Source organism: Botrytis porri (genome assembly GCF_014898465.1).
Source record: "Botrytis porri strain MUCL 3234 chromosome Unknown BPOR_003, whole genome shotgun sequence".
Taxonomy (NCBI): Eukaryota; Fungi; Ascomycota; class Leotiomycetes; order Helotiales; family Sclerotiniaceae; genus Botrytis; species Botrytis porri.
The window spans coordinates 2,053,929-2,077,974 of record NW_024066077.1 but is presented as its reverse complement, the minus strand read 5'-3'; the positions used below and the strand labels follow the sequence as shown (position 1 = coordinate 2,077,974).

General features: G+C 43.4%; 7 protein-coding genes across 7 annotated transcripts; 3 read left to right on the top strand and 4 right to left on the bottom strand.

The window, feature by feature from the left end:
• Positions 1-468: 468 nt before the first annotated feature.
• Positions 469-4,012, top strand: EAF01_002674 (uncharacterized protein). Its single transcript, XM_038910927.1, has 6 exons — positions 469-658; positions 717-788; positions 843-1,412; positions 1,609-1,818; positions 1,872-2,146; positions 2,255-4,012. Exons 1-6 carry the CDS (start codon positions 540-542, stop codon positions 3,106-3,108), a joined length of 2,100 nt encoding a protein of 699 aa, XP_038773849.1. The 5' UTR covers positions 469-539; the 3' UTR covers positions 3,109-4,012.
• A 405-nt stretch (positions 4,013-4,417) lies between these two features.
• On the bottom strand, positions 4,418-9,555 carry EAF01_002673 (uncharacterized protein; the record flags this gene model as incomplete). Its single annotated transcript, XM_038910926.1, is given in 5 exon segments — positions 4,418-5,262; positions 5,337-6,595; positions 6,612-6,817; positions 6,866-7,173; positions 7,455-9,555. 5 exon segments carry the CDS (start codon positions 9,553-9,555, stop codon positions 4,760-4,762), a joined length of 4,377 nt encoding a protein of 1,458 aa, XP_038773848.1. The 3' UTR covers positions 4,418-4,759.
• Positions 9,556-10,155: 600 nt separating this feature from the next.
• Positions 10,156-11,993, top strand: EAF01_002672 (uncharacterized protein; the record flags this gene model as incomplete). The annotated part of the gene is made up of 2 exons (XM_038910925.1): positions 10,156-11,210; positions 11,267-11,993. 2 exons carry the CDS (start codon positions 10,156-10,158, stop codon positions 11,991-11,993), a joined length of 1,782 nt encoding a protein of 593 aa, XP_038773847.1.
• A 1,027-nt stretch (positions 11,994-13,020) lies between these two features.
• EAF01_002671 (uncharacterized protein) lies at positions 13,021-14,214 on the bottom strand (the record flags this gene model as incomplete). Its single annotated transcript, XM_038910924.1, has 2 exons — positions 13,021-14,080; positions 14,129-14,214. The coding sequence occupies 2 exons, from the start codon at positions 14,212-14,214 to the stop codon at positions 13,021-13,023; spliced, it is 1,146 nt and encodes a 381-aa protein (XP_038773846.1).
• Positions 14,215-15,106: 892 nt separating this feature from the next.
• Positions 15,107-15,774, bottom strand: EAF01_002670 (uncharacterized protein; the record flags this gene model as incomplete). Its single annotated transcript, XM_038910923.1, has 2 exons — positions 15,107-15,697; positions 15,751-15,774. 2 exons carry the CDS (start codon positions 15,772-15,774, stop codon positions 15,107-15,109), a joined length of 615 nt encoding a protein of 204 aa, XP_038773845.1.
• Positions 15,775-16,403: 629 nt separating this feature from the next.
• Positions 16,404-17,160, bottom strand: EAF01_002669 (uncharacterized protein; the record flags this gene model as incomplete). The annotated part of the gene is made up of 4 exons (XM_038910922.1): positions 16,404-16,456; positions 16,509-16,573; positions 16,624-16,682; positions 16,732-17,160. 4 exons carry the CDS (start codon positions 17,158-17,160, stop codon positions 16,404-16,406), a joined length of 606 nt encoding a protein of 201 aa, XP_038773844.1.
• A 575-nt stretch (positions 17,161-17,735) lies between these two features.
• On the top strand, positions 17,736-19,482 carry EAF01_002668 (uncharacterized protein; the record flags this gene model as incomplete). The annotated part of the gene is made up of 2 exons (XM_038910921.1): positions 17,736-18,342; positions 18,392-19,482. 2 exons carry the CDS (start codon positions 17,736-17,738, stop codon positions 19,480-19,482), a joined length of 1,698 nt encoding a protein of 565 aa, XP_038773843.1.
• Positions 19,483-24,046: the final 4,564 nt, after the last annotated feature.

Below are 24,046 nucleotides of genomic sequence, written 5' to 3'. Positions count from 1 at the left end.
TAGCGTTATGCCATTTGGCTTGATAATGTTCTTCTCTCGGAGCCACCTTCCATACTTCCCTTTAATACATCGAGTATGAGAATTATGGGGATGTTCGTTTCGATTGGGGAATCTGGAGGAAGGGTTGCGGGACCAGGCGTTGATGAATTCTTTTACACGACCGAAGTTGCATACCCTCTGCTCTTACTTTCCGTCGAGCATTGAAAGTTTTAATGCAAATTCTAGATAGGCTAAATCAACTCAAGATTTTTGTGTTTATCGCATTATACTCCATGCGCGGTCTTTCAAAATATAATATATTGTTTTTTACTCCCTCTTCTCCCTATTGTTCTTGATGTATTAGATGCTGTGCCTGTGAGGGGTATATGACATGATTCGTGGACCGGGAGCGGGAAGACGACTTTGCTCCGGTCCCGCCCCACAGCGTCCAACCACTAAAAAGTAAATCCCAACGGCGACGGGTTGAGATTACCATTTCCTCTCCGTTCAACATTGAGGTAATATTCTCGATACATGAAAAGCGAATTTAGAAATACGTGATGCCAACAACCGATCATATAGCAAAGAGTCACCTCAGTTCCCGGGCATGCAGGACTTGTGCATTGGCAAAAGCAAAATGTGTACCACGGTCGGGAGGATTAACTGCGAAATGTGAAAGGTAAATATTCCTGAAGTGTTCCTTGCCATTATACTAGGCTATTTACTAATGATAATAGATGTCATCGTTTAAAGAAAGATTGTGTGGCACAAATTCCTTCTATCAGGGCCCACAAGCCTCAAAAGACTACGTATGGACTGTTCTCTTCATAACTATTTTATCATACTTCTAATGTTGATTCTAGTCGAGTTGCACAATTAGAGAAGAAACTTGATGGTATTGTGAATCTCCTGCAACAGCAACAAGGCGTTCATTCCCAAGATGCAACGCAGACATTTTCTCCACTCGTCGTCACCAATGAAAATGTCCTCCCCAGATCACCACCCCTCTCCGGACCAGAACCCCCAAATCCGATTCCTCATAGAAACGTTTCCCATGTCGTCCCCAAACCTCTCGAATCAAGTAAAAGACAATCTGTCTATGAAAAAGGCACTAATGCCTGTCTTCTCGCCCACGCCAACTCGAATCTCGAGCCCAATGATAAGGAAATCGAAAGGCTGATAAAATTGTACCAGATGGAAATGACGGCGAGATTTCCCTTCGTGGTTATTGAGACGGGAAGACTGACAGGCATGGAATGGGTGTCGAGCAAACCGATACTGGGAAAGGCGGTTTTGATGGCGGCGAGCTATTATAATTTGCCGAGACAGACGGTTTATGAGACGGCGTTGGTGAGGGATTTGACGGAGAGGATTATGGTGAGGAGGGAAAAGACTTTGGAGTTGTTGCAGACGATTTTGGTTTTTTGTGGGTGGTGAGTATAGTGTTTTTCTCTTTCGTTTCTGTGACTTACTTGTTGGGCTGGTGGACAAGATGATCGATTTCGGTTGCCGTTTGAACGAACGAGACGTCTGTTGGGTGCCAAAGATGCACGAGTTCAGAGGCTTGGAAGCTAGAGGTGGCATTATCCGTTTAGAAGAGGTAATTTACTAACCAATATGAATGATTAGGTATCATTATCATTGTTTAGGGCATCCTCACCTGAACAATCTCCTAGGTCTAGCAATGGGCCTTGCTGGAGATTTGGGACTGAACAAGCCACCATCAGCCGATAGATTTAGGTATCCATTTGGCCACAGTAGAGCCACAGCTGGAGATTTCTCAAGAAGAACAATGGAGCAGAGAAGGGCTTTAGCTGGTTTATTTTATCTAACTTCTTTGTAAGCTTCAAAGTATATTTCATTTCAATGCATTTTTGCTAATTCGTGTCTAGAGTTGCAACGGGCTTTCAGCGTATAGATGCTATGAGATATTCGATACATCTTGATGAATGTGTTCGTTTCATAGAGAAGAAACCAGAACATACTACGGATCTCTTACTAGTTGATTTGGTGAAGGTCTCACATCTTGGAGAGAAAATTGGGCAAGCGATCTTACTTGTTCAGAGCGATAGTGAAATTCAAGTCCCTACTGCGTTGAAGTTGGGTTCATTCCAGGTGGAACTAGATATATTGAAGAAGGGTGTTTCTAGTGCTCTGGGAGATAATGGTACGTGTTTCACTTCATTCTTCTTTCTTATAACCTGAAGTAATTTACTTAGTTGGGCTTCCATTCTTGATTGGCTATCATGATTAAAGAACTAACACATACAATCAGTAATCCTACAGCTTCACCATCATATTTCTACCATCCGCCTCTATGAAGTCGCGTTAACTAATGGCTGGATACCCACAAATGCAACACAATCACCTCAATTTATCTCAGCAGCCCAACCAATTCACCCACCGCCTTTACATCCATCTCACCTGCAATCTCTCTACACCTGTCTCCACCACACACGCTCTTTCCTCCACTTAGTCCTCTCAATTCCTCCGTCTACCTATCTAAGCCAGCCTATTGTTCCATGGTCCCTTCTCGCCTATGCCCTCATGGTTCTCGCCCGCCTCTCCTTCTACCAAAACCCACTTCTCCCCTCCTGGACCCTCAATTTCGTCCGCGAAGTCTGCGATCTCTCCTGGGTATTAAAAGAGCTAGCAGAGCGAAACGATAGAGCGAAATTTGTAGATATCAACATCACTACCGAGGATGGAGAATGGGGAAAAGACGCGGAGGTGGGTAGTGATGGAAGAAGGGTAGGAGAGGGCTGGACAGATTGTTTCGACAAGTTTGCGAGGAAAATTCGTTTGGTGAAGGGGTGGTATGATCAGAAGGTTGCGGCTTATGGGAATTCGGCGCAGCCACAGCCGTTGGGGAATGGGTTTAGAGTTGATAGGAATGCAGTAGAGGGTAGTGGTGGTGGGAGCGAGGATGTTACTGAGGGGGGCACGTCCACGCAGATTGATGCTGGGTTAGAGGGTGTGGTAAATGAACAGGTGAACTCGGATGCAATGCTAGTGTTGGGTGATACAGATATGAGCCCTTGGGATGGACTCGATGAGCAGAATTTTTGGATGGATTTGGGTGGGGAATGGGATATAGATGGATTGGAGGCTATGGGTGTGATGCTATAGGTACATTAAAAGTATATCTCAGGAGTTCTGGCATCTTCTATTCTCATTTTATAACTGAATGACGGAACACATATGATTTGGATTTGAGAGAGAACCTCAAAGACCTTATGAAAATCTCGAAGCTCAGAATTGCCTGCTCAGACACACCTCGATCGAATCTTCCCACTCCTTTCAAGAATGGCATTGTCCATTTCGAAGCATGTTCCTCGCATTCTTCTTTTTCTGTTACAGCGTTGTTCAGAAACATCTTTGTGTTGATTTTACGTGGCGTAATGGCCTTAAAACTCGGTACCCCTGACTCAAATGCCTTTACAAAGAAGTATCAAATTTTGGCCAATTGCTATGTTGGCCTCAAACCTCCTGATCTGAGAGTCTTGGACTGACTCTTTCTTGAATGTTATTGTATCTTTTGTGGTATTGTTCCCTTGATGGAGCTCAGTTCTTGAACAACTCCTCGAGGGAAATATATAAATCCTAAAGAGATCCCCTATCATGTTCATTTTTATTCTCCAGTTTCATCAATTACAATCACATTTACAATCAAACAATCTTCCAAACTCCCTAAACGCTTGAAGTCTAGCAATCAACTATTATATCCACTCCTCCTCCAGAATTAACTCTCAAAACATAATAACCAAAAAAAAAACAATCAAAAGCCTCATCCCCTCCATCCAAAATGTCTCAAACCCGCGCCGCCCAATCCCTCATTCAAAATCTCTCCCCTCTCCCTCCCCAATACTCTCCCCGCACCAAAAAACTCAGCGCTCGCGAAGCTACCCGCGCATTCGTTTCTAGAGAGGTGAAACACATGATCGGAGCAACGAGAGGAGATACTACTCGGGAGATCCACAAAAAGGCTTGGAAAGCACGGGATATGGAGAGAAAGCTCAAGAGTCAGAGAGAGAGGGAAGATTATGAGGATGCTTTTAAGGGGGAGTGAGAGGGGGATGTGAAGGGAGATGGGTGGTGGGCGGGGGTTGAAGTTGTGATATTATAGGTGTTGTTGTTGTTGTTGTTGTTGTTGGAGGAGGAGGAGGAGGAGGAGGAGGAGAGAAACATCGATCCTCAGATTTGAATACTTGGATTGATTGCATGATGCTGTTGTACTCTCTTCCTTTCTTTCTTCCTTCCTTCCTTGATTTCTTGCGCTTTCATTCTGGCTGGAGCTATGAAGGGTAGACTACTTCTAGATCGAACCAGTTAGACACTTTGCAATTATTGTAACTAAACTTATAGAATTGATTTACGATTTGAAGTTTTGACTTGAGATGTGCGTATTCATTTTCTTCATAAAAGAGGAAGTGATTGTGGTTGCAAAGGCCCATTTTGATTCATATCATGCCCTTCACTTGATTTATAATCTAGGAAAGCTCAACATGTGACTTTGATAATAACAGGTCTGACTAAAGAAACAAGTCCAAACAAGTCTTACTACTTTGTGTTATTGAGTCAAGTCTCCTCGATGATAATTGGTAAGTAATTTGTGTAACTGATTTTGGGAGAAGAAAGACAAAATAGTATTGAATTGGGGTTCACTCGCTTGCCCCTATTTTGTACAATCAGCGGGTTTCAAACCCCGATTATGCGATGCTGCAAATATTATCATTTTCTAACCTCCAACCACCCCCCACATCTCTACAAACGATCTCCTCTAGATAAAGCTCAAGCCTCCATGTAACCCACTCAACTCATCCCTCAACTCCAAGACATCAACTCCAACTCTTCCAGCCACTTCTCCTCTCCTCTGACTCCCAAGTTCCATCCATCTTCCTAGCACTCCTCCATCAATAATTGTTCTTCCTCCTACAATTCCCTCATTTGCATCTCTGTCTATTCGGTATGCTCGGGGATTGAGACCGCAGGGATGATAGAGGGTGTTTGTAAGATGTGAGACGAGGGTGCCGAAACGTCGGTATTGGGATTCTGTTAGAGGAGAGAGAAGAGCAAGGGTACCGGTGCGAGAAGTGAGAAGGAGGGGTTGAGAAGGGGAGGGGGTATCTTCTTGGGGTGAGGGACTAGGAGATGGAGAGGCGGCAGTGGTTAGTGGGGGAAGAGGTCGGGTGGTCGGTAGAAGTGTCATGGTTGTGGGGTGGTGGGCACCGAGGGAAAATGTGGTGCGGTGAAGGAGGAGGTGGCCCTGGAGAGATTTGGGATCTATATATTTGTAAGTCAAGGATTTAATACAAGCCGGTTGGCCGACAGAGCAGAAAATGAAAATAATAACATACGTTCAGGATCGTATTGCATAATATGCAAGTTCCCATCGGCATCCGCAGCCACAATGAATAGATCTTTTCCATCTGGCAATATGTCTGCACACAGTACTTCCATCTTTGCAGCACTCTTTCCAAAGAGTAGCATCCTATACGGTTCTTCCGTATATCCCGCAAACCAAACACCTTTTAGAGCGTCCGCCATTACGCAGAGACCTGTGCCGGGTAGTTCCTTGACAGACGTAACATAACAATTCATATCCATAAATGCGACTGGCAAGTTTGTGCCATCCTCCTTGAGACCTCTGACCATACATTTTTGGCCCTGCGCAACAAGCATGAAACCTTGAGTTCCAATTTCGGAAAGACCAGTTACGGGACCACCGGCACCACGAGTAATGATTTCAGAGGAAATCAGCTTTAATTTTTTGTTCGTCTCAGGTCGATCTGGTTCGGGAACAACTGTGACGACATCGTAAACATAGAGGCGGCCAGTGGTTGCGAGATCTTCTCCTTTGGTTATAGCTGTTCCTACGGCAATCAAGTGTTTGCGCTCGTTGGTGACTTCTGATATAACCAGATTCATGGTTTTTATGCAGGTTATGAGTTCGCAAGGTTCAAGTTCGATGGTATCGATGATGGACCAGTTGACAGGGCTGACTAACTTCAGATAGCTTTTTTCGATCGATGGTTTCAGGGCGATGTTTTCCTCTTGCCAAGTTTTGCGGTGGTCATCATCTTTGGGTAATTCAAAGTCTGTGAAATTGCTGGTACCTATAACATATGTTTGCAGCGGTGGATGATATGCCACAGCGTGAACATCTTCACCTATCTCAATCTTTCGCAGGGCCATTCCGATATCGGCAAACGTAGTATTTGGTGGGAATTGTGCTACGCGGGCGACACCTTCTGTGTTGGCATAGATAAATCCTCTGTCACAACCTTCAGTGTGGAAACTACTAAGACTGCGAACTCCTGTTCCTTGCAGGCTGAGAACTTTGGGTGCTGTTTTAGAGCTCTTGATGATGAAACTTGGAGATCCACCTGGCATAAAGACAGTACTGTACCCACCGAGATTTGAGATAGCTCGCATTGGCTTACCGCCCGTCTGTTGAGCCCCATCGGCCTGCTCTTCAGCAGACACATCGGGAGCTTGTGTCAGATGCGTGTTCTGTATTTTCAGAAATTGAAGTGTAGATGAAAGAAGATCCGGAGACGCAGACTTTATGCGGAACGGTTCATAGATGGTAAGATCATCGTTTGAGGGGTCGAAGCTAAATCGGTCAGCACATAAATGAGTAGATTAAAGTGCAGATTCTTACAATAAGATAAGGGGATTGAGAAACAGAATCTCCTAGGTTCGCTACTAATATCTCTGTCAAGGTTTCCCGCGCTGCCGATTTCCTAGCTGCATAATCTGCTGAAAGCACAGGTGGAACAAAACATATTCCTTCCGCGACATAAGTTGGCTTAGAAAGATCAGGCAGTGCGTAAATCTGAAAGTATTAGAGGTTGGACGATGGAAAGCTTGGAGGAAAACTCACGTGCAGTGCTCCGCCCGCACTGAGTAAAAACATCTTGACATTTTCCCCTGCCTTGTTCGATTTGCCATCGGAGAAAGCTCCGCTATAATCATCGTACAGACAGCCAGTCAGCCATTTCGTAGAAAGCAAAACATCATCAGCCCTTTCTATCTCTTCAAGATCATTGTCGTCGTCACATTGTGCAACAAAAATGCTCGCATCGTCTCTTATTAGTAGGAGAAATGGATCTGCGAAGCTTGCACTGATAATCTTCGGCTCTGCTCCCGTCTCATCATCGAGCATCGGCAAAATTTGTGCAAGACCAAGATCTACACCACAGATACAGAGTTAGTTACGCTTCTAATCAATCATGTAATGGCGCGAAGAGGCATGTCGCAGGGAGCAGATTGCATGAGGCACAGTTGTAATGTTGATAATTCGCTTTCATTGTTGCTATAGGATATGATAGATTTCCAAATAGCGCCCCGGACGGCGAAAACATATAAGCGGAAAGTACAAAATTTCCCAGAGACTTGACCCAACCTATATGCCCATCCATCCGACCACATAAATTGAGAGGGGTGTGATTCAAGGAAAATCGCGGACTTACCACCGTCATAACTTCTCACTTCAGACTTTAAAACTTGAACAACACGCATGCCATTGCCAAGTGTACCAGCTTCAATTGTAGATCCAGCAGCTGGTTCGAATTCTGTCCCTGTTAAAGCTTCAAACCCAGCATCCGTTAACGCATATACGGCAGATTCGACAATAGCATCTTCAGCATCAGATGCTTTGGAAACTATCATTAGTCTATCATACTGAGCATCGACGCCATAGTCACCGCTAGTAATGGATTTCTCTTTATTGACTTGTAATCCTTTGGGTGCCGGTCTCTTTGCGCTCATGGTCCATATACCACGAGCTTCTGGTAAGTCGAATCGTCCTATAACATTTGGTTGAATTTCACGATTAATGACTGCCAAGGAGCCTCCCTTTGCACGACCGACAGCAGCTACAAGCTGAAGTTCGCTCTGAACACCGCTAAGTTTAAGCTCTTCGTCCTTACCCAAACTCAATGCGGCTTCTCCGAAGGCTAGGTTTGAAATAGGAGCTATATTGACCATAGAATCATGTATACGAAATGTGTAGTCACCCGTTTTACTGTTCGAGGCAGTAAAATTTGCAGTAGCATGAGTAATTGTGGGCCCATCGCCGTAGAGATCATCGTCGTCATCTTCTAAATCTTCTTCATCGAGCATGGCTTCATCAACTTCCGCTATTGCTGAAGTGTCAAGCCTAGACTTCCGACGCGAAGTTTGACCCGACTTCCTACTCCAGCCTAGGATGACAGAATCTGACACCTCACTTCCAACGAATAATGATCCTGCGCCAAGAGAACTTACACATGAAGCAGCTCCAGTCAATATGGCGCCCCCTAACTCTGCACTTACGCGACGAATGCTTAGACCAGAGACCGACCTTCCATCCATACGAAAGCTCAGGATAGCAATATCACCACTATGTAGTATAATGAGCATCTCTCCATTTTCGATAGATAGTTGATCAATTTTGCAACCTTCTAACCGAAGATCAAGATCAGACTGGTCCAAAAGACTGAAGCCGGTGCATTGCTTTGCAAACATGTTGACAGCAACACCGTTTGCTTTGCCAGCTTGATCGATATGTATCAACTCATTAGTACCAACTAGAAGAGCTCCGCCCACAGGTGGAGCTAGTGGAACAATTCTGTAGAGGTCGTAAGGCAAACCTCCAACGGAAAGAATGGTGGTAGACGCTTTTTGATGTATGTCCAGGGTAAACACCATATACGTCAAGTGGTCTCTACGTTCTTGCAATAAAGCGGAAGATGGTGCCATGGTAGACGAGAGAATTCCAAAAGTTGGCTCTCTATATTCATACAGAAATTCGAGGTGAATTGGAAATATGATGTTGGGATCGAGTGAAGACAATCGTAGAACAAAAGAGGATCCATATGGTGTATCTAACTTTCCATCTTCCGCTGCAGTCATTTGTGAAATCTTCGCAGGGCGAGGGCCATCTAACTCCTCATCCCAATCGTCCATATTGACATCTTCGTCTTGTTTAAAAGGCAGGATCGCAAGGTTCCGAGCTCCGAATTTTAAGGCAGCACACCGACTTCCCGGGTCAACAGTAAGGTAATTGACACAATCTGAGAGACTTGGTGCCCATGGACTTCCTTGCAGTTCGTCTTGTTCATAAAAATGGACTGATATTGTTGATATGCCGGGCCGTTCTGGGTCCCATTCCACCAAACTGAGCTTTGCATCCTTGAATCCCACTAGAAGTGCCTCACCTCCCGTCTTTGAGGATATAGTCTTCACTCGGACAAGAGATGTGACTGTTCCAGATAAGTTATATTCAGCGATAAGTACGAGTTTCGTTGTTCGAGCTAATTCTGGTCGTTGTATAATCGAATCTGTGCCGAGAAAAGAATCCTCTACTCCATCATCGTTATTGACTCTGGGATCAATATTTGTGACATCTTTTGCTGTCGAAGAATTCCTTCCAGATAGGTCGTCGAGATCCACGGATACGGTTTTGGTTGTAAATATCTGTAGTAACGAGGATTTTGCGACGACGAGGTTCCTAGCATCTGCGGACAAGAACGGTAAAGTCAAGGAATGTGTGACAGCTGTAGGAGGTGTCAGCTCCGTATAGCATTGCATTATGGACCAAAGTAAAGCATTAAAAGCACCAAATCGTCGTAAAATTTGGATTTCTTTTGAAGTTGTTGATATGGATTGTCAAGTGTCGGTGCGTCGCGACCTGCGATTTACACAAATTTTAGCGTTCTCAGTGCTGGACCACTATATTGGCCTATCACTGTCCCTGGAAGCTCATGCAGCTTTAGGAGGTCCTGGCGGTCCTGAATGCTGATCCCCGCAACACAAACGCCCATTTACGTCAGACGTCTAGAATCCTGAATATTGTCTATAACAGGAAGCAAAGCAAAGCAAAGCAAAACAACATAAAACACAATTAATATATTCGAGATCGGATTACTCTTTGATTTCGAATAAGAGAAAAGCATCGTTGTTTTGGTGACGAGATCCATATAAACACAATATTTGATAATCGAAATCCATTTGATACATTCGCGAGGTATATTAAGATGATCTTCTTCTTGTTATTTATACCGTCTTTTCCTTCTCTTTGCTAAGTTTCCGCATGCGTACCACTCCAACTACTCATCAATTTCTAGCACCAACACCTCAAGCACTGCTAACATCCATCTGCGATTCTAGTATCTATCACTCGCCTGCAACATGGCGCTCATACAGACTGCGTTTATCTGGGTTGCGTATGCCATTGCTGTAGGCATCGTAGCCCTCATAGCAGCTATTTTTACCTATACGTATCAAACGCCACGCGATCGCTCAGCTCTGGTTTCTACCGTCACGATTATCACATTGACCTCCCTGTTGGCAACAGTTCTACTTCTTCCTGTTGATATTGCTCTCGTAAGCTCCACGACATCGAAGCTTGGTGCAAAGAAAGACTGGGCAACGCCCGAGACTGTCCACAACATCCTCCTGACTCTAAAAATTGTTTACTATGCATTATACAGCTTGGATGCCGTCCTATGCCTTCTTGTTATCCCATTCACATACTTCTTTTACGAAGAATACGATGAAATCGATTCAGAGGAAGGCACGCAGACATTCGGCCAGAGATTCCTTAGTGCCGCAAAATATACATTATTTTTTGTTGTCCTGGTCGTAATTTTGTTCTTGGTTGGATTCTTTGTACCCGTCGCAAAGAATCGTGGATCCGATATGGATCTAGACTATTTCAAACGTCTTTTATCTGAGAACCATGGAGAGCGTGCCTTGACTTTCGCATTGGGACTATTGATTTCTTTGGGTACGTTGTTATACATACTTTACACATCTGTTGGATTGGCATTGTTACCCATATCTTTCATCAAATCTGCACCTTCAATCAGCGCGCCACAGCTTTCAGAAACAACGGCATCAGCTCTAGAGCAAAACAGAGAACGACAACGTCAATTGGAAGGACGAAACGTGGGGAGAGATGGCAGATTGTCAGCTAAAGACCAGCGAGAGTTGGAGGCCTTGCATCGTGAAGAACGGACTCTGGTCAGACGAGAACGTCTAGCCGCAGAAGCCCGTGGAGATGGAAAGAGCTTTATCATAAGAGCATGGACTAAGACTTGCGCGATCTTCAGGCCTCTCAAATTGATTGGAGGAATACTACTTCTTATTCTCTCCCTGGTTATATGGGTTTCCATGCTCATTACAGGAATTGATAAGGCGAAGAACTCATTCTGCAAACAACATTGTGGTTACATTTTAGGAAGGTAGGAGAATCTTGACCCGGTCCATTAAAGTTTTTTTGTGGCTAATTCATACCTAGTATCAACATCTTCCAACCGATCAATTGGATTTTCGTCAAGTCATCCATAGTTTTCCCAATTGACTATGTCTTGATGGCACTATTAGTTCTATTCCTCTTCAGCAGTTCCGTGACAGGAATCGCCGCTATCGGTCTTCGATTCTTGTGGGTAAAACTCTTTGAAATCCGAAAAGGACATACCTCTCCACAAGCTCTCCTCATGGCTACTGTCATGTTAACTTTGATCATACTCGCGATAAACTACTCAATCGCCATGTTAATAGCACCACAATACGCAATCTATGGTGCCCAAAGATTCTGCGCCAACCCTACCAAATTCCCTGGCGATCAACCAGATTGTAGCAACCACCCAGAGTTGATCAAAACATGCAGTGAGCTTTCTTCGGGCGAGGGTGCCGATAAGGTCTGCACACCTAGTGTCGTGTCTACTTTCCTCAATAGAGTTACCGTCAATTTCCCATTCTTCGGTGCTCTCGCATTTTGGGCTCAATTTGTCTTCCTCGCAATCTTTTTGATCGTCTTCGTTACGGCGTTGTTCCGAACACCCAAATTGGACCTTAGCGAAATTGATGAAGATGCTGAGGCTGATGAGGAAGAAGGCCTTCTTGCTAGTACCGGCAGGAGATTTGGTGCGACATGGCAAGATATCCGTGGCAAAACGAAAAACACTAGTAGTGGCGCTGCCGGTCGAGGAATTCGTGGTGATGACGATGACAACGACGTTTAGTTTTTCTATCGCGACCTCAATCTTCTCTTTCTGAAATTGTAAACTTCTTATGTTGGATGGATGGATGGATGGTTGTTCGGATGGGTGGTGGATGGATGGCGGTTGGATCTGGATAGGATTGGAAACAAGGACGGAGTTGATTTAGGAATCTTGTATAGTATACACGCGCATGGTTTAAGGATTTTGTTTTTAGTTCTGCATTGCGCACATATGAACACGGTAATAAGTCAGCGGAAATACGATTCTTTCGCCTTCTCAAACGATTGCAATCAATGCCGCCAGTCGAGAAATTGGTAGGACGAGGGTATGGGTCCCGGCGGTATGGCAGCAGGAAGGTGGGAGGGTTGTTTTTAGTATACTGCAACAGCGAAAATTAATTGTTTATACTCATTCATTTCGTCACAGCTTAAATGTCTTTAGTTATTAATTATGTATGAAGTTGAGCCACAGCCTATCTCGATTCCAATCACAAAGCTCCAGAGCACAAAACCTTACGCCCTACATACAGCGGCAAATTTGATTCATTTGCCCATCTAGTATTTTCCCTTTCTCTCTATCTGCTTATATTCAGCATCAGACCATCTTCATCTCAATATGCCGGTGAAGTGTTATTGTGTGAATTGCATTGTTAGGAACAACCAGAACATTTACAAAGATGAGAGATATTTGGCCCAACCAGCTTATTCGTCTCTCCTGACGAGTCTTTTCGACTTCATGTAAATATCTCAGGCTGCAACTCAATATAATGACTTTGATCAGTCAATGTAAGGTAAGAATGCGCATGGCATGTTATGATTTTGTACGAGGACTTATTTTGTGTTTGTTGATGTTTCAATTGAGATTTGACAATCAAATGAATACTATGTAAGTTCATGGAGTACACAGTCATTCGAGCGCCATCACTGCACCACTACCAGCTCTACTCCAATTCAAAAATGACATGCACACCTCACCCTCATCCCAGTATATAAACAGCGCAACTGAAAGCAATCCATCTATCATTCCATCTCTCTCCCACCCCAACCAACTAACCAGAACGTTTCCACTTCCGCCACTGATGTCTCTTAAACTCCCACCCAGCATCCACCCCCATGTGTCCCTCCTTCCAACACCTCGCACAATACAAGTCTCCCTCACAGCCCACACACGTAATCGTCGCATCATCTTGACAAATAATACACCACGTATCCATTTCCTCATCCGTATATTTCTTCAATCCCTTCCCCTTCATCTCTTTCGCCAATTTAGCAACAGGTTTAGTAGTCGGTGCAGAAGGTAATCCAAGATCATTAACAGGAGTCGAACCGAGACCCTTCAGCGCAGCTAATCGAGCAGTAATATCGTCTTCGAAATCGAGCGATTTCCTGCTCGGTTCTGGGAGTGTGGAGGGCGCGGATGGGAGTGTGAAATTTGGTTCTGCGTCGTCGTCCTGTTTGTATTTGGGGAAAGAGGAGAATTTTCCATCCGCGTCCGCATTCATGGCATTAGTTCCTTGGGGTTCTTTTTCTTCATTCTCATCCTCGGCCCCTCTCTCTAAGTTAACCTCATCCAATAGCCTGGCAACAATATCCTGCACTTCACGTGATTCGCCTTCTAAGCTCTCGATCTGTTGATTGTTATTACTAGATTCTCCACCCTCATCGTCATCTAGGGCAAAAACAGACATATCAAGACCACTAGCCAAGACATTGGCCTTCCGAGCGTTCTCCTCAGAAGTACCCTTTGATGAATCTTCATCTGTAGCAACATCCTCACGATCTGGCAAAGCTTTCCTAGCTTCATCAAGAAGTTTTTGAATATCATTAGGATCATCAGGATTCAACCACTCAGATCCAGATCCCAGCTCTGCTAAAAGGTCGTCCAAGGATTTATCCTTGTGGACATCGTCTGAAAATAGATGAATAGCATCACTTGACGTGGCTTGGTTGTAGAAACTGGATTGTTGTCGAGGCGATGTGGTGCTAGCGGGCGCGTGTGCTTCAGTGGTGCCAGATCTTGACGGTGTACCGTTTCGTAGGCTACGCAGTCTCCCAGACAAGTCTGTTTCGGGAGTCGACTCTTTTGCAAAAACATTTAGTGGTGGACGACTGAGAGCTTAGCATGTGTCCGTAGGTTTATATTGGTTTCTAGCTTACGGAGATGCGTCGAGCTGAATGTTGGATTTCTTTAAAGCATTGAGCCGATTCAGTAGGTCATGGTCATAACTTGGAGGATCACTCATTTTCTAAAAAATTGGTGGTGGAATAATTTGGTGGTCAAAATTGTTGCATTGCAAGAAGCAGGAGCTTGATCTATGTATTGATACCAGATTTATGAGGCGGCCACAAGCCAGCCTTGTCTCGTTTTTAACATTGAATGAATATTCTCAGATCCACCTGTCATACAAAATTACCTAGGTAAATGCAAACATTCCACCAATCTTTGCAGATTTATACTCCTTCGAACATCACACTTATCCCAAGCGTTTTTCTATGGATCAAGTCAGGTGCTAATATTGATGTCGAATTTTGAGCTAGGAGAAACTGTCAGCACACGGAACTGGAGTCGAATTCAAAGACACATTTGATGAATGCTTTTCAGAACGGGTTTTTTCTCTCAGTATGCACTCTGCGTTTAATGTGAGGCACTCGACGAGCTGGGATTATTCAGGCCTCATGGCCCTTTGTCATCATAAAAGCGAACGGGGATTTTTGAAAATGAAATGCTTACATACCTGAAAAAGAGTACATCGAGCAAATTTGACATGGAGAATGAATCGTATCATGCCAACATGGGATACGTGACAAGAGTTGATAACTACTACAATCAGTACGAGGCTCTCAAAGCTTGTGCATAACGATGTAGAGGTGAAAGCTTCAACAATATTTCAGAGAGAAGATTATGTCTCATCAAGACCAGCAATGTATACAAGAGAAATACATCGACGAGCCAAGGCAAGCCAAAGCAAGCCGAGAAACCACGAATATAATTGCCAGCTCAGACTAAGGATGACGATACGAAAGTTTTCATCATTTTAAGTCGGTGACGCGAACAGGTTGAAATGAATGTTACTGACCTTTCTGAAATGATGAAGCCATCATCGAAGCATTGAATAGAGCCAAGCTGCGGATTGCTCAAGAATCATCGTAAGTGATCTTTCTTCTCTGCGGCGCTGAACTTGAGGCCTGGCTATTACCACCACCCTCATCATCGTCATACGCAAGAGACCCAATAGATTTCTCAACTTTATCCCACGTCCTCTTTCGTAGATCGGGCTTCACGTTTTGCTTAAACCAGCCTTTCTCTTTGGCTTCTTGCGCTTTTTGTATTTTCTTCAATTCCTTCTTCGACTTCTTCTTTGGCCGCACGGGTCCTATTGGCTCTGGATGCGAAAAACTTTCAGGAATCTCTCCATCTTCTTCCTCGGCCTTTTCTGTGAGAACGGTTCTCGGATATTCAGATTCAGATTGAGGTTGCGCATTGCTAGTCTCATCAGACTCTGCAGCATACCTACGCTTTCGAAGAATAGCCTGAATTTCTGAATGTCGAAAGATTGCGATTTGTTCATCCGTCAAAGTTCTTTTGACTCCGTCAGGATAATACCCAAGGCCGTCTTCCTCAATCTCTTCTTCGTAGCAATCCCCTACAGGACCCAAGAATTGTTGTGCGAAATGTTCAGTTGAAGTATCGCCAAGGTGAGAGGTATGGAAAGCTAAGAGATCATTCTAAAATTTCATTAGCATTTTAGAAAGCAATATAGTAGATCATATGGACTAACCTGTGTAACCTCTGGCGCAGACATCGCGACGCGCAATATAGAGCGTGGTCGCGGGTGTTTGTGTGGTCATATTGGTTGATGATGAGAAGCCTCAGTCTGGGATACAGAAAGTTTTCGAAAATTTATGGTAGACTACGGTGGCCGAATCACTCTAGCGTAGAATTTAGCGCGAAAGCTCTGGACCCACAAACGAAATTGAGACATCAACGTGGGAGATCAAATGAACATTTGCGCGGTCGGCCACCACCTGAATAGAAAGGAATTTCGAAACTTCCAAGGTTCCTCAAATCATGATATAGCACGACCCAGAACATATTGAAACTTTCCAAGGCGGCGAGTATGCTTCAGCTATTCTGGGGGTATGGCACATTGCTTAAATTTTAAGGACCTCCTGCGACGAACAAATTTGGTACTAAGAAATATTTGGAAACATATTTTACTGGAGCGAAACCCATTTTTGCAATTGTTATTATAATCTGTATGATAGCTAAAATTGCGATATATAAGCAAACAAAAAGAGGGTATCTAACCAATATCCATCACAGCCAGTCCCTCATTGCGCCTCATGTCCCAACCAAATAGAGCAAAGATATGGCTGCTACAAAATCAATCCTATGATTATAACATGTAAAAATGAAAAGCAAAAGGAGTAGTCACTCTCCAAATAGTTGAAGAGCCTGCTTGAATGCCTCGACAACCTTTATATCTGAAGGACAAGGTTTAGCATGGAAAAGAGACGTGTTAGTAGAGCAACTTACAATGCAGCTTCTTGTCTTCCAGTGACTTTTCCTGTATCTGTACATATCTTTCTCTTGTCTTCAAACTATAACATTGTCAGTAGCTCCTTGTGAACTATGTGGATATGCAACTTGCCGTTTCCATGCCCTCCCATTGTCTCGTTCCGCCCCAGTCTCTGCCCAGATAGCGAAAGCCTTCAAGTATCATTAGTTTTGGTAATATAAATCAAATCGAAGAACTAACGTCAGAAAGATTCTGGAAGTCGTCAATCAAACGGTCCTCGTTGTCAGTCATTTCTTGGATAGCCGTCGCATAACGGTGTTCAAATTCACTCCAGTTCTTTGGAGGAATGTCTCTCTTGGAATTCGATGTATCCAGACTGATCATTGTTTCATCTGACCCAGCTTCCGGTTCTACTTGCGGTGCCATGACTACATCATCTTCGCCAATACCATCGGCGTGGTTGTGATGTTGTAACACGTGTGACCGCTTGAGGGGGGAAGAGATTGGGGATTGCGTGGTAGGAGCTTGGATACTGGGGGTAAATTGCAGACTTGGACTAACACCTCGGATCTTTTGAGGTAGTTTGGAAGAAGAAGGTGTGAGAGCTGGTGTATTTGGAGTACCTCTGGCGGCTGATTTCTCCGCGAGCTTTTCATTTACAATAGCCATAATTGGACGACGCGGGGTTTTGGGAGGTGAGTGGTTTATTTGAGACATCAGGAAAAATGAATAAGGATAATCGCTAAGAATAGGCTAAGAATCGGTCCACAGAGCAGAGACGGAAGAACCAATGGAGCCGATAGTATTACCGTCGTAGCTGCCGTAATAGTGAGGTCAGTCTTTAATAAGTTCAACAGCCTTTGCAGTGGAGACAGCCTTGTCTGGGAAATGCGAAGCTGACGCCTGGTCATGTGGTTGATCAGACAAGCACTAGATAAGCAAGCGAGTCGAGATAAGGCGAGGCAATGAATCCCATTATTCTGAGGTCCTTCAGCCTGACGTACCTTCATACACCACCGTACCAAAATTGCTCTAATATATATTCTTCAATTTTAAATGTTCTTTGATATATCCATAATACATCGAGGTTCTTACTATCAAATCTTTCTTGCATAGCACATTATGTATTATATGCCTCCCTAGAATAGATTTAACCTGTACCCTTTGATAGCTTAGAATTCTTGATTACCTACATTATATCCTACAACTTCTATACAACGAACCGTTATCAAAAGCTGCACGAGATGCAGTGTGACATATGTTTCCGAACAGGCGGACATAAACTGCCATTCCTTTGCCCCACGGATGCGCGCAACCAACTATACGAGCTTCGAGTACAAACCGCTGGCGTTCACCTAGAAAAGGATGCGATTGATCGAGAAATCAGCAGGCGCTACCCGCTACCCCTTTCAAAAGCGGGAAAATATAGTAATGAAGCATCTGCGGCTGCCACCCAGTCGAACTATGATGCGCTGATTACTGAGCGGGAAAGGAGTATAGACCACACAAATCAAATTATTGCTCATGCAGATGAGTTGAAAGCAAACCTGGAGCGAGCAAAGGAGGAGCGCAACAAGAAAAAGATTGCCAATGACCGCAGAAAGGCGGAGCTTACCTCGGCTTCAAAGGGAATTGAGGCTCGTAGGGCCAAGCAGATAGAAGCTGTTGAGGCTTCCACTCAGCGGACGAAATACAGATGGAATCAGACATATGACTTTGTCGGGGAGTCGAGGGCTTATCTCTGTTATGAATCTGCCAATTTGTATGGTCTTCAAAGATTCAAAGCAAGTAATGGAGGGGATGAATATAGAATAGCTGGCGTCAACATAGTAGACCTGAGGTTGATGAACAGTACGTCCTCTCTTTCGTATACAGAAACAATGCTAATCATGGACTGCAGCGGCAAGCCCAGCCCAAATATCTACCTCCTTGTCTCACATCGCGCACGTCCTCATGCTAGCTACTTATTATCTCGCTATTCGATTGCCTGCAGAAATAACTCTTCCTCATCGCGATTATCCTCGTCCTACGATATTTTCTTTATCTTCCTCATACATGCATACCAATGTACCATTCCCTGGCGGAACCAGTTCATCAAGCAATAGTCCCTCAACCTCTCGCCATACCGAGAATACTTATCAGCCTCGACCAAGGCCATTATGGATTAACAAGCCTCTTCCCATATTAGTGAACGAGGATTCAGTAGCCCATAGTTCCTTCCTCGAAGGGGCAATTCTTCTCGCTTACAATGTCGCCTGGCTGTGTAAAAGTCAAGGGGTTCCTGTAGGAGATAGTGATACCACAAGCTTTGAAGACATCTGTAACATAGGGAAGAACCTATGGAAACTGCTCATAGGCGATAAGCCTCGTCTCCCGCCAAAACCACGCTCCGAATCTCCCAGCCCTGCTTCACCCAAAACTCTCGATTCCAAGGGCTGGGTGGAAGGTCAAGACAAGAACACGCATAAACCTGGCCGCTCATCTATCGGATGGGCTAGTCATGGATCCGCATTTTCATTCCTCGGGAGCGCAGAAGGCACAGAGTTCATACGAGGTTTCAAGCTTCCACGTCCAAATCAAATGGCCGACATACTAAAGAATAAGCTCACGAGTGAAGTAGCGAATGCAGAATGGGAACTTTTGAGCCAAGATGCGTGGGCAATAGAGGACGAAATGCGTAGCGATGGAGTCGTGGTGGGTGCTAGAAATGAGGGGCACGCGACTTTTGATACGAGCAAGGAGAGGGATTATACGGCAGGAATGCAGAGTTTTATGAGTATGAGAACAGTGATGGATGCAGTTGAAATGGTTGGCGAGGGGACTGGTATCAATGCAGTTATTGCTGAGAGGCTTCCATTTAGCCTTACGAATGGTACTGATAAGGATAGGAGAGAAAGAGAAAGGTATGCTAGAGCCAAATCAGCTAAAGATAAAGACCAAGATAAGAAACCTGGAACGAGTGGGTGGACGAAATTGAAACCTAGAGGGTAGAGTAGCGTAAATTAGTCTACTGAACACCTCTTTAAATCTAATACTTCTCACACATATGAGATGAGAGTTCTTGGGTTGAGTATTTGGGACGGGATAGGAGTATGGATTTGGATTTGGATTTGGATTTGGATTTGGATTTGGATTTGGATTTGGATTTGGATTTGGATTTGGATATGGATATGGATACAGATACGGATACGGACACGGATATGAATATCCATCAGGAAGGCTCAAATCATGATGTATTTCTCCTTCATATGAGCAAAGATAAGCGGTAGGAAGCTGATCTAGATCAGCACATACATGTATAATGTAATTATATTGTAGAATTCCAGATCATACAATACTAGACTACATCAACAATATACTGCATTGGATGAATCCGGCCTATCAATCGAAACAACGAGATGGAATAGGTCTGTTCTATAAACAATACTAGTTCTTCATACCTATATATTGTATGATGATTGAAATGATATATACCTATATAAATGCTCGAAATGTAATTGATAGAATGCCTACACAGATATGGACCCCTCTCTTTTCAATCCTAACTTAGTTCCTTCGGAAGACACCCGTAGATGCAGTATCTAAATCTCCATTCATTCAACTCATCGGTTCATTAGATCTGCTTGCCAAAATACACAAAGCTACAATACTCATCTACAACTACCGCTATCCTCCCTATCAAATAGGACTCGGTATACGGTCAAGAGAATACTAACTCATGAAACTCACCGGTCAAGTATAGCTAGAGGTCTGAAGGAATACAAATACACCCTACCCACAGCCTCCATTATCATGATCATCATCATCACTCCCATCACCATGCAACCAACAACCAACAACCAACAACCAACAACCAACAACCAACAACCAACAACCAACAACCAAACTCCTATAAATCTCACGGCCATGCCCACCCAACCCAAAACTCAATCAAAACCAGTTTTGCCAACCACACACACATACACACACATCCAAAGCTCCAAACTCACCAAGCGAATACTCGGTCGATCCTTGAAACCCTCCATCCGTACTGCATACGTGATCGAAGCGCCTATAACTCACCAACCTATTTATCGGATTCACACCACCGGAACCTTATTTCCTACTGTACAAGTTCTCCGTAGAAGTTGAATGATGAATCATGTGTTGTAGTTACAATCGAGAGGAACTTTAACCTCATGATTGCGTCACAGCCTTATGTTTACAAATTCGTAGTTTAGTTTATTATTACAAAGTTACTAGATAGGTAGGTAGTTAAATACGCCGGCTCACCGGTAGTTGCTCGGGTTGTTTTTTGGATAGTCGAGTAGTAAGTATACGATGTACATCGTAATAGTAGGAATTATATCTCCGTATCAAATCCTCCGTAGTGTAAAGTCAATCTCTATTGTTCTTATTGGTTGTTGGGGGTTGGGCTTGGATTTGATGAGTTGATGATTTGATCGATGGTTTTTATTTACGATGTACTGTACATTACGACTTTCATATTTTGACCACCCGTAATACATATAGTATTGTCGACAAATAAAGTTAGATTACTCGTACAATAGATAATATCTCACACCGATTCAGCACATATTATAAAACTACACTACACGAGAAATTCAACAACCCAATCAGCAAAATACCGCTACACCTACCGGTACCAGTACCTACTCGAGTAAAGTCCAAACACACATACACTCCCAGCCCTACATCCGACAATCCTCCAGCACACCACCAAAGTCAGTATCCATTCATCCATCCATCCATCACCACTCAACAATTCTAATCCCCGCCCTTCAGCAAACCAAACCTCTACCTCAGCTCCTAAGTATTCAACACTACCACAAAATATCAAATCATCCGCCATCCGCCACCGTACCTCAAGTGCCTAGCCCACCACCAAGCCTCCGGCACCTAAACCAACCCATCGTACCAATTACACATTAGACCACCATCAAACCTCAAACACGCCGTCGGCATGCCACTTCACATGTTTCTTCTAGACCGTCTTTTAGTTTCTATATGTACGATGATTGAAGGGGTAAGTAATATAAAACGCACCTAAATGTATCCCCACTTTAAATATTTGAACGAATTAAATTATATTATTGATTGAAAATTTATATAATAAACTTCAGATAGTAAAAATATTATAAATATTACATTTCATTTAAAAATTAATTATATTTAATTTAAAATTATTAATTTTTAACTAGAATTTCAATTTGAATCTCTATTACAAGTCTATTTATAATCTATAAAAAGCTTTAATTACTTTAAATAGTTACTATAAAACTATTGAAATTCATTAAATGTAAGTAAAAACTTTAAGTATTGAATTTTAAGAAGGGGATAGCTTAATATTTATTCAAAACGCTTAAAGTAGTAATAAAATCTATATAAAAAATAGTAAGATTTTAGTAAAAGTAGGTTTTACATCATTTACTCATATAACCTCTATATGTGTGTCAAATCTCGTAATTTACTACGGAGTACCGGTATAGTGTGCAGCTCAGGATTACAAATAAACATAAAAAATGAGTTTACAAATAAGAAGTACTTCGTAAAGCTCGATGCAAATTCCTTTTAGCCTACTCGGTCGAATAGATGCGGAGTCCGGATGGTGTATTTAGCCAGCAAGCCAGTGTTCAGATAAGTAAACATTTGAGAATCCAGAATCTAGGTTTCGATTGTAAAAACCCAGTCCAAGAATTTACTCCATGACCCCCTTCCCTACCTTCCTCTCCGCAACCAACCAAGCAGAAAAACGTAAAAGCACAGAAACTTGACTTCTGAGCACTTACAGCACACGGACAAATTGTTTACTACTTTGCTTGTTTACATGTTTACACCCCCAACTCGTTTCGACTTGCTTTCTGGAGTCCCGTTTCAGGAGCTCCAGCACTTGGACCTACCGCCATCGTCCTAACATTCAGAACCAAGAGCTTCTGAAACCACGGGAGCGACGGGATCGATATGGAAATGAAAAGCATGACAAAAGAATTGATAGAAATCTCCCCATTCTCATGAGAAATAGAGACACATCAAACCGCTGAAAATATCACAGAAAATTATATATATTTATTAATAGTGTCATGGAGAATCCGATCACCCAAAGATTTACACATTCTCCTATTCTAGAACTATCACAGCCCGACTCTGTAAAATCACTGGTACCAAAAAGATTTCGATGTGAAGAAGATATTTTCGGTTCTCTGTCTTGTCGTAATCAACACACTGCGGGGTTGGCAGCTAGATCTGGAAGTTCGAGACAGTCAAATTTGAGATGATTTCCAGATTTGCAGAGATTGTAATAAGAAGTTATGGGAGAAACAAAAGTGCTTGCGTTGCCTGTCCGTATCTTGGTACCTACCTACCTAGGAAATATGATATCGACAAAATCACGGTGCGTTGGCCGGTGGTTGACAATTGCTGAGAATGGGAGAACCACCGGATATGACTTTAGGGAGCAACCCCCGTCGAACGATAATGCTCAAGGAGGATTCCGTCTGATACTATTCGATGCCTGTAGTGATGACTGCCGATTATGCTGTGTAAGCATAGAAAATCCTGTGCCTCGAATCATTGCTGGATGCTGCTGCAGCTTTTTGAAACTCCCGGTGTATTATTGATGTAAAAGAGAAATTTCTGCGTTGAAAACTCCGTTTGGATCATGATCTTTTGCCTTGTTTTTTTGGGTCCACGTTCTCCCATTCATCAGCGTGACGTCGCATTCGAGGCATTTTCATTGTCATTCTGGAGCACAAAAAATCTCTTCTGCATACTCGTAAAGATAGTATTATGGACCATAATGCTCCATCCCTATAGGGCAAGAGATGATTCATTACCACATGCATAGTTATTGCATTACCACATGGTGATGATCACAGCCACCTGCACAAATTGTGATTTGGCAAAATGCTTTGATATGAACCTTGAAAAGTTTAAGATAGGAGTCTGGACTGTGGACAGTGGACACGCAAACCATCATTTCCTCAAAGATCCTAGTGTCTAAAACAAATGGGATCGAATGGGATTTAAAGATTGTTCTTCAATTAGGTTGGAACTCAGAATCCTCCCGGATCCATAGCATCCATTCTTAGCATGTACGACCCTATCCAAAATCAGTCCTTGAAGCGTTGCCGATACCACTCACTATACGTGGGCTGATTGCGCGCCGATTGGAATTTGGAAAACAACGGGAACACGTCTAATCTCTCAATAAATTTGCTGAAAAAAGAAGGTCTCCGTGATTCCAATCAATGAGATGAAACGATGCCTTCATGAAGCGATAAGTGTCATGTAAGCTATGATTAATTGAGTTGAATTGGGACAGACCTCCTACCGTGCTTGACACTTTGATTGTTGATCTGTGAGAAAGAAACAAGTGTGGATGCAGTGGCATTTTACCCCTGGAGTAGCGTATTCGAGAAACAGTGGAAACGTCATTCGTCTGGCCAATTATTGGTCGCTTTCCCCTTTTTTTCGGAGTAGTCTCCTAGAAACGCGTTTTTAGTGGACCACTATCCCCCGGCGTTGCTTGGGTTCATCTCAATCGAAACCCCCTGCA